The sequence below is a fragment of the Fukomys damarensis genome, unplaced genomic scaffold, assembly GCF_012274545.1.
Source record: "Fukomys damarensis isolate Sample0158 unplaced genomic scaffold, DMR_v1.0_HiC HiC_scaffold_2, whole genome shotgun sequence".
Taxonomy (NCBI): Eukaryota; Metazoa; Chordata; class Mammalia; order Rodentia; family Bathyergidae; genus Fukomys; species Fukomys damarensis.
This window is the reverse complement of record NW_022900914.1, coordinates 13,130,009-13,140,717: the sequence shown is the minus strand read 5'-3', so window position 1 is coordinate 13,140,717 and position 10,709 is coordinate 13,130,009. Positions and strand designations below refer to the sequence as shown.

Here is a 10,709-nt window from a genome sequence, read left to right as displayed (position 1 = left end):
ATAAATAAATACACACACACACACACACACACACACACACACGTATGTATGTCTGTATGTATTGGAAAAAGGGCTCAGCTAGTGCTAAAGGTCTTAGTGCTAAGGTCCTGGGTTTAATCCCCAGTAAAGAGGAGTAAGTACAGTCAACACAGAACAATACTTATCATATTGGTAACAATCATGTTCTGGGTCCTCCTCTCAGAAATTAATCACAGTTTTTTGAAAAGGTGCTATTCCTACAAATCATGCAGGCAAGTACAGTAATCAGAGGTTGAAGGGTGAAGGAAAGCACTCCTGTTGGACAGTCATCTTTAGATACACAGTAACTTGGACAGGCAGACATTCACAATTTAAATTAACAGGTTTAAGAGACTACTTTATTAATGAATATTCAATAATCTTCCACAAAACTCTTAATGACTGAACTGTGTTTACCTACCATGGGTTAAATCAGATTATATGAGAGTTAGACGACAATGACAAATTTGCTTTACACCATCCTGGGGGTGGGGCATTGGACATAAATGAAATGGTCTCTTTGAATCATGTGGCATCAATTAATTTGCTTTTACTTGGATTATATGTAGAATTACTGCTTTTACCATATGCTACTTTCACCACAGTAAAGAAGAGAAGAAAAAGTGTGACCTCATGATAAAGAAAATGTTGATTATATGGATTTAGATCAACAGGGAAAGGAAAGCTAAATGACAATAGGAAACACTGCACTGCTAGTAAAATATAGGATATAAATGATTACTGAAGAATATAATTTCACTTGAATTCATGCAGTTTCTGACTCACAGTCATTACAATAAACAGTTTCCACACATACTATTTTCTTCATTCATCATAGCCTTGAACATAAAATGCCTAAAGAACTCCTTCATCAATGTGTTTCTAATGGACTGTCCTGAAGTTCCTTCTCCTCTGTGGATTTTATAATGTTCATTTTTTCCCCCTCAAGTATGATAAATCACTTTCTTTTCAAGGTTGGCACATCTCACTTGGAAATTCCCCCAAATCTGAACTGCTATTGGAGTTTTTAATGTAACTAACTGGAAGTTATAGTCCAGACTGTGGTTAACTAGCCAAGTTTGGGCAAGTTACCTGATTTTGCCATACCTGCATTTCTTCAACATGAATAGGACAAGATTAAGCTCTTTCCCAAGGGCCGCTTTAGCTCCACCTTCCAGTCTTAACAGTTTATTATTGTATTACTTTACACAGTCTGGAAAGGAACAGTTTTTCACATAAACCAAAACAGATTTTTTAAAAATTATATATAATTTTAAATCCTTTTCCTTATTCTTCGGGGATGCAGTTAACTTCAACAAATAGCAGTATCAAACTCTGAATCAGAAACTGGCAAAAGTTCAGATTATGAGCTAAGTGGCTCAACAATGACAGAAAATTAGACAAATCTTGTATTCGTTCTGTCACATGATGTGGCTAATTTTCAAAATTTCTGGGTTGGGGAAGTGAAAAGATTTTTCATAGGCACCATGCTATAGAGGCAGAAATAACAATTCCCTCCCTAATTCTGTTCCACAAGTAAAGAGCTATTCTGTACAACTCTCATGGTAAGGTGAAGAGATTCCCAAATGTGAGAAGGCCAAAGGGCAGGCAAAATGCTACAGCAGTGACTTACTTGACTCTTTTAAATCCACACTCTTCACTAAAAGCACATCTTGTTTTTTTGTTTTGTTTTGGTTTGGTTTTTGGTTTTTTGAGACAGGGTCTCACTATGTAGTTGAGACTGACCTAGAACTCACTATGTAGCCCAGGCTGGACTCAAACTCACAGTGATCCTCCTGCCTCAGCGCCTAGGCAGGCAAAATGCTACAGCAGTGACTTACTTGACTCTTTTAAATCCACACTCTTCACTAAAAGCACATCTTGTTTTTTTGTTTTGTTTTGGTTTGGTTTTTGGTTTTTTGAGACAGGGTCTCACTATGTAGTTGAGACTGACCTAGAACTCACTATGTAGCCCAGGCTGGACTCAAACTCACAGTGATCCTCCTGCCTCAGCCTCCCGAGTGTGCCACCACACCGGCAAGCATATCTTGTTATTTGATATCAAAACTGAAATGTGAAATCAAACTGAAAAGATATATAAACATTTATAAAAGATACCTGGTTACTTTATACACTAAAATTAATGGAAGAAATAAATAAAAAGTGAATCATTTCTAGGTCAGTATGTCCTTTATTGCAAGTGAATGTAATCTAATACCATTTGCATCAATTAAGCAGGCAAAAATACTAGCCAAAAAAAGGTATTTAAACTGTTTTCTGTAAGTGCTCAAGTTAATTTTCTGATTTCTATCCATTTTTGAAAAATTATATTAAAACAGCCTTTTAAGACATTTAAATTTACACTTGGGAGGCTGAGGCAGGAGGATCACTGTGAGTTCAATTCCAGCCTGGGCTACATAGTGAGTTCCAGGTCAGTCTCAACTACATAGTGAGACTACCTCAAAAAACCAAAGAAGTAAAAAGACATTTAAATTTAACCAGCCACATAAAAGAAGTTTCATAAGTTTTACTACTTTTCCCTTAAATTTTAATTTCAAATTAAATGATTTATTTAAACTAAACCAATGAAAAACATTAAAACATGAACGAAGTAAGACATCTATTAAATGTCTTTCCTTTCTGTCCATACTGCATTTTCTCCAGTGGAACTTTTAGTATAGGCTCCTAATTAGTTTTCTACCACTAACATATGCTACACAGTGCTCAATCTTCAAACTTACGACTTTTATCATCTTGCCCATAGTTTCTTTAACTGAAAAGAGAAAACTCAAAGTCTTCACCTTTATATAAAATTTGGCACCAGAAAGAAAGGAGTCAGCCCTTCCAGCTCCTCTCAGACTATTCTCCAGCATGAACCAGACTGAAGCATTTCTTTTCTTTTGTCTTCTTTTCTTAATGTGGTGTACGGAGGTTGAACCCAGGGCCCCATTGTTATTTTTCATTTTTGAGACAAGTTTTCACTGAGTTGCTAAATTGCCCAGGCTGGGCTGGAATTCATGATGCCCTGCTTCGGCCTCCCACCGGGCTGAGATTGTAGGCATGCACCATCACGCCTGGCCTGTACATTCTCTTTTTAAGTCAACTTGCACTTTTTCCTACCACCTGACTGTGTTGCGTGGGCCCATTTATATCTAACATGATTATTTAGAAAACCTCTATACAGTTTACCCATATTGTTTTAGATCTCATAATTTACTGTATTTCCTTCAGTGTTCTGAGTGGAAAATCTACCATCAGACTCAAAATAAAAAACAGCTGGAGGGGGCTGGGGATTTGGCTCAGTGGTTCCGCTGCCTGTCTTGCAAGCACAAAGGCCAGAGTTCGATCCCCAATACCAAAAAAAAAAAAAGACCAGCTGGACCCAAGAGAGGCACTGAGGCCTGTCTTCATCGCTTAGATGCTTGTCGCACTGCACTGGCTGTACAAATGGAGAACAAACAAGGACCAAAGCTACCTGGACACTGGCAGGATACATATTTCCACACAAAATTAACTTTTCTCTATATATTTGTTTACTTTTCTTTCTCTCTCTCTCTCTCTTTTTTTGGTACTGGGGATTGAACTCTGGTCCTTGTGCTTACAAGGCAGGTGCCAGAACCACTGAGCTAAATTCCTGGCCCTTCTTTCTCTTTTTTGAGGACAAACTAATTTTTGAATAATTTTAGATTTCCAAAACTCTGGAATAGGTATCACCAAGAATTCCTAAACAACCTTCAGCCATCTTATACTAATGTTAACATGGCACCTATTCATGCTACTTTTTTCAAAACTAAGAAATTTACACTGGCGTGTGACTCTTAATTAACTACAGATTTTTATCTGAATCTCGCCAGTTTTTCCACTAATGTTTTATCTTTCTGTTCCAGGATCCAATCCAGGATACCACACTGCATTTAATCATCAAATCTTAGTGTCTCTGATCTGGGACCGTTTCCTAGTCCTTGTTTTCCATGACCTCCATGGTTTTGGACAGTACCAGTCAGTATTCTAGTAGGATCTCTCTCAACTGGGTTTTTCCTTAACGTTTTCTCGTAATTACACAGGATTTATGGGTTTAGGCGAAGAATGGTGCTGAGATGCTCTTCTGGCCGTATCCTGTCAGGAGGTACCTGGTATCAGCAGACTTAACCCTGCTGATGTTAAACCTTAATCCTATTTTTTTTTCTCATTGAGTTTATTGGTACATTTTAGGTATATAGTGCAGTTACATTCATCACTGGGATCTTGTACCTTTACGTGACAGGTCTTGGTTCTCATTTTTTCCCCTTACCCCTGCCCTCCCTTCACCCCCTCCTCCCTTTCCTATTTACAAACACTTTATTTCCATTTTTCCATTTTCTCATATTTTTTCTTTTCCCTTATTTCCTTTCCCCTACCCTTCCCATTTCCCTACACCTTTAGCCCTTTTCTTCCTATTTCACATTTTCAATTATACCTTTATGAGATCCTACTTTTTTAAAAATTAACTTCAACATTGCCTCTTTTAAGGCTTGCCATATCACTTGTAAGTGCTACTATTATTACTCTACTACAGATGATAAAACTGAAGCTTAGAGAAGTTTGATACTGAGGTCTCAAAATTACACAGTGACAGAACCAGACCTTGTATAACAGCAGTGGCTGAGTACAATACGAGCCACCTGATTCCTTCATTCATCTCATGTAGATAGATATGTTCACACACAATACATGACTGGAATGACAGAACTGCCACATCAAGGCCTACCTGTGTCTGCCTCATGGCCCGTTCCACTCGGCGTGTGCTTCCTCGCTCAAGTTTTGTCCGGAGGATCAAGGCCGAAGTCTGAATGGCCCAGAACTTTGGTTGTGAAAGCAAACACTGATGGAAGGAGGGAGAAAAAGATCATAAAACTAAGGGATAACACAGAAATCCTATTCTGAACAGGACAAACTTAATTCTGCCAAAAATATCAGAATACAATTAAATGCAGATTAGGCAATCAAAGCAAACAAAGGCAAAAAGTTCTTGTTTTCAGTTCACATTATAGAAAATCATTCTAAAACATGAGAATATTTCCTGGTCTTCGTTAGAGGTAAGGAGTCTCCAATTTCAGTTTAAATGCTTTCCAAGAAGAGGCATCTAAAGAAAGACTGGCTTCCAAGAAAACTTTGATTATGCACATACTGAAACCTAACCCTCCAGCAGATGTGGCTGCCACAAACTCAGAGAATATGGTGGAAACCATTAAACAGAATCACAGACGTATTGGGAAATAAAGTGACAGTTTGGGGCAAAACAAAATGTATTTGATAGCAAGGTATAATGAACACAATTTAAGCTCTGTCTTGCAGTGACTTGGAATCCAATATTGTTCCCAGGTGGTCAGTCCTCATAATAACTTTCATTAAAGCTCACTGTAATGAACGGAAAAAGACTTGTTTATTTGTCAGAAAGCAGAGTCTATCATTGATCACTGTGTGTTGCCTGTTGCTAAACAAGTATTGGCTTGTTTCTAAAAGTCAGGTGTAGAAAACATCCTAGTCAAGAGTCCAATTAATTATTAAAAAAAAAAAACCTAGCTGCTCATTAGAAGCATGTGGGAAGCTCTGGTATTTTTCAAAGCAAATCCTATCTCTGAGGACAGATCTAAGCGTCATTGTTTTTAAAAATATTCCCCAGGTAGTAATTGTAAAGTATAGCTAAGTTTAAGAACTATAAGGCTAAAATAACACAAGTACTTGTCTTTGGTCATACTCATTCATAGCTCCAAATTTTCATTAGAAGTTAGCAAGAAGTCCTTTAACAACACATAAACTACATCAAAGTCTCTACAACTCCTTATCATATGATGCCCAGCTCACTTCATTTGTGTTGCCTGTCTGGCCCTTATAAATATCTGACTTTTTCATCTTAATCTACACCAATACCCTTCACAATTAAGAGGAAAATGAAACACCAATGATTAAAGCACTTGCTCAGTATCAGTAACAGCAAGAGCTGACGCTGATACTGGTCTCCTAAGTCCCAGAAAAACATCTTCATATTATTTTAGAACACTTTTCCAAACAAAATTATGCTTATTTAAATGGCTAAGTTAAAATATGCATATCCATGACGGGTGTGGTGACATACACCTATAATACCAGCAAGAGGGCAGCTGAGGCAGGAGGACTGCAGTGAGTTTCAGGCCACCCTAAACTACACAGTTAGTTCTAGGCCAGGCTGAACTACACAGTGAGACTCGTCTTGCCAAGTTAAAAAAAAGATATGCTTATCTTTTGGGAATGGATGATACTACCCAGGAAAAATAAGAAAACAGAGTAATGTAAGAAGACAGGAAAGGACCTTGGAGAAAGAGAAAGAGTAGACAAATAATAAAATAAAGAAGATCAAAAGGATGAGGCCTTACTGAAGTTGTGCTCTAGACACTAGGGACAAAGCAGCAAGCAAGACGAAGGTCTCTGCCCTCATACAACTTACTTTCTAATTTGATGTCTTATTAAATAATCTTATTTCTCTAACCTAACTTTGAAAATGAAAATATTTTTATCTCCTTGAATCATAGTTTTTTTTAGTATGTACAATACTATTTTGCAGAATATTTTATTATAAACTGTCATCTCAAGAATTTTCAAAGGGAAGAATTTTTCTCAGGTAAATCTGCAAACCTAAGTACCCATGAGCAGCATCCCAGTCTTCCCTTCTTTCCACCCTGTTAAGGAATTATCTGTCACCAGGAGGGAAGTGCACTGAGGACCAGCATTCACAGTGGTAGGAAAGGTCTCCCAGGGCAGCAAAAGCTGAACAGAATCCTAGCTCCACCAAGCTGGCTGTGTGGCCTCAACAAGTTCCTTGATCTCCCTGCGTCTGTTTCCTCCACTATAAAAGTGGAGGAACACTCCCCCGCTCTCACCAAAGTGTGAGCATGAAAAAAATGGGAATTAGTACAGCCTACCAAAGCCTATGACAGTAGCCCTGATGCACACACACATCTGACCCCACCAGGGCCTCTCCTCCTGTGTTTTCTCTCAGCCCAGAGTGGGTAGGCAAAGCACTTACTTCCCGACTGATCATCCTTCTGCCAACAAGAACAGTGCAGCACATGGACTGGTTCAAGGCTCACGCCATCAAAGTTAAAGTCCAGGGTTTACTAGGTTATCTCTTGGGCTGGACTATAGCTCAGTGGCAGAGTTCTGGCCTAGCATTCATATGGCCCTGGGTTCAATACCTAGCACAGGAAAAAAGGAAATTAAAAAAGTTGCCCCAAACATTTGTACACTGAAAGAAAGAAATGCTCTTCTCAGAAAAAACCAAGTCAAACTCTTTCTGGACTGGCATGAGAACAAGAAGGTCTGCCTGATACTTTCATGTGAAGGTCAAGCAACACACAGTTACTAAACACTGGAAGTAAGATGCAGTCTGACCAAAAGACATTTAAAAAGCTTTCTGAAAGGGAACTAACCGACTGGATAGTGGTATCATGGAAGAATGTAATATATCTTATATCTGTGGCTAGGAGATAGACATGAGAGAGTCTTTCTGAAAGGAGACAGATAGGCTAGATCTAATATATTGTACAAAACACTGCTGCCATGAGAATAAATCCTACGACGGAACATTAGGTAATGAAAAAGAAAACTAAACAGATGTTTTATATATGCTCTATGGACTTATGAAGAAAATCACATTTTTAAAAAGTTCAGTCTAATACTTCAGGAAATAATCCAATGGGAAAAAGCACCAATCCAACCTTCTGTCTTGGTCAGCTTTTTACTGAGACCAAAATACTTTTCACCCACAACTTACTGGAGGAGAGACTTATTTCAGCTCCCAGTTTCAGAGGTTCCAGTCCATGGCTGGCTGCTCCAAGGCAGAAACCTCATGCAGGAAGGGCACTGCGGAGCAAATCTGCTCACTTCATGGCAGCCAGGAAACAAAGCAAAGGCACAGAGCGCCACAGAGAGATAAACCTTCCCAAGGCACAAGCCCCAGGGAACCAACTCCAGCTAACAGGCCCTACCTCCTGATGCCACATTCAGCTGTAAATACGAGTGGATTAACAGTATACCATGAACCTATCACTCCTGCGGGAGTCTCCTAATCCGATCAAATTGACAATCAAAACTGCCCGAGCAGGAGGCCAGCCCCACTGGTGAGAAGAGAAGCCAGAGTCTACCATGTTCCCCAACAGGAGGCACTGCTCTTAATTCACTCAATTTAGAACAGAAGAGGCAACCACCCTACTATCTGGTTTTGTCTGAGCTTCAGGTCTTCACCTCACCTTGTCAGACAATTTTTCCCACTCCTTCCTCTAAGTGATTCCATCTCTATCCAGTAATTCTCTTATCACTGCATCCACTTTGGCTCCTCCAGTCAGAAGTCCTAGCAAATTGGTTCACCAATGCCTTACAAAGGGCCTGGCATATGGTAGGTACGTAAGAAAAGGACAGAGAAAAGGACTTTTCCTTGGTCCTCTTTTCCAAAGAAACAGAAGGTATAAATTAACAGTGACTGGGAGCCGGGTATTTAGCTCAGTGGTTCTGCCGCCTGTCTCGTAAGCACAAGGACCCGAGTTTGATCCCTGGTACCAAAAAAACAAACAAACAAACAGTGACTGGTAGTTTTTTAAAAAATCACAATTTCCCACCCCAAAATCATAATTTTCCTAAATAAAATCGGGAACATAGACTTCCAAAGACACAATATTATAAATAACAAATAGTCATCCTAAAATGCTTGAATTACTTTAATCCAAGTAATTCATAGGCTTTTAATGGGTTAGCTCAGAAACTTAAAACATTACCTAAAATATTTTTCTTTAAGACGATATGCTTTCAAAGCCAAGTAAAATAACAAGTTTTTTTTAAAATAAGTTTCTCCTAAATTGTAACACATATTAAATTGTACTGAAAAAAAGGCCTGGACACAGGTCCAATTAGCTCTGCTGGGCAAGGTGTTCACTGTTTTTGGACCACATTTTTCTAATCTATATAAGGATGCAATTAGATCTGAAGGCCTCTAAGGCTACTTTTAGCTCCAAAAATTTCTATTTGCTTTATAGCACTAACAATAATAGAGCAAAGCCCCAATATTATTTGTTAAGGGACTTTGTAAAAATCTACAAATGAAGATTAATTCTTACCTAAACTAGTTTGCTTCCTTCCCAGCCATTACATACTTCCCCTTGAGTAAGTGAAGTAACCTCTCTGCACTAAGATGTCTGTCCATACAGAAAAGAAAATGGGACAAATGGCCGTGGACTTAGCTCAGTGGTGCCACCACCTGCCTCGCAAGCACAAGGTCCTGAGTTGGATCCCTGGTACAAAAAAAAAGGGGGACAAAAAGACAATCAAAGCTTATCACACCTCCAAAATTCCTTTTGTTGTTGTTGTTGTTGTTGTTGTTGTTGTTTTGGTACCAAAGATCGAACCCAGGTCCTTGGGCTTGCGAGGCAGACAGCAGAACCACTGAGCTAAACCCCTGGCCCCAGAATTCTGTATTAAGGAGAAATAATGTCATTAACTACTTACTAGTCCAATTATTTAACTACAGGAGAAGATAACCAAAAATTGCATGTTGAGGCTAGCCTGGACTGCATAGTGAGACTCTGTCTCAAAAAAACCAAATTCCCCTTCCCAAAAAAGAAGATGGAGAAGAGGAGGCAAGCAAGGAAAGGTATGAAAAAAGGAATTAGGCATGTTTTGTACGTGGACCAACTTCACCCAAGAAATGTAACCATTAGGTATTGTAAACATATATTAATAAAAACACAAATTTTTAAAAATGTTTTTGAAATAATAAATTATACCACCCTCTATATTGACACTTTTTGTTACTACAATGAAATATCTGAGGCTTAGTAACCTTATAAAGAAAGAGGTTATGGACTATACAGTCCAGGCTAGCCTCAAACTCATGGTGATCCTCCTGTCTCAGCCTCCTAAGGGCTGGGATTACAGACAAGCGCCCATGCCCGGATTTTTTTTTTTCCCCCATCCATCTCTTGATCTCCTTCTCTCCCTACTTCCTATTATCCATCTTTTATTTGTTTCTTATTTATAATTTGAGTTTCTCATATAAAAAATGCAATATTTAAGCTTCTCTGTCTGATTTATTCTATTTAACATTATGATCTCAAGGTGCATCCATTTTCCTACAAATGATTCAAGTTTATCTCTCTTCACGAGAGAGCAGTACTCCACTGTGTGTAATTACCACATTATCTATTCATCTGTTCATGCATCTAACAGTTAGTTACTATGAAATGTGCTGCTATAAACGTGGAAATGCAATGCCTTTAACTCTTTCAGGAAGATCCCTAGAAAGGGAGTTCTGGGTTAAATGGAATTTTCATTTTTAGTTTTTTGAGGAATCTTCATACTAATTTCTTTTCTTTTTGGTACTGGGGATTGAACTCAGGGCCCTGTGCTTGCAAGGCAGGTGCAACGCACCTGAGTTAAATCCCTGGCTTTTGTTTTTCCTCTTTTTTTTTTTTTTTTTTTTTTTGGTACTCGGAATCAAACTCAGGTCCTTGCGCTTGCAAGACAGGCGGCAGAACCACTGAGCTAAATCCCCGGCCCTTTTTTTCCTCTTTTGCTACCAGGGATCAAACTCAGGAAGGACCTTGCGCTTCCAAGGCAGGCGGCAGCTCCACTGAGCTAAACCCCTGGCCCCTTCATACTGATTTCTGTAGCGGTTGTACTAGTTT

General features: G+C 38.8%; 1 protein-coding gene across 3 annotated transcripts in view; it reads right to left on the bottom strand.

Moving 5' to 3' along the window:
• Ttc27 (tetratricopeptide repeat domain 27) overlaps positions 1-10,709 on the bottom strand; it is a 164,028-nt gene that overhangs the window by 91,216 nt on the left and 62,103 nt on the right. For all 3 annotated transcript variants that reach the window (XM_010645223.3, XM_010645231.3, XM_033763504.1), the window contains one exon: positions 4,766-4,879. In XM_010645223.3, coding sequence (XP_010643525.1) covers positions 4,766-4,879 — 114 coding nt within the window. The remainder of the gene's footprint in view (positions 1-4,765; positions 4,880-10,709) is intronic.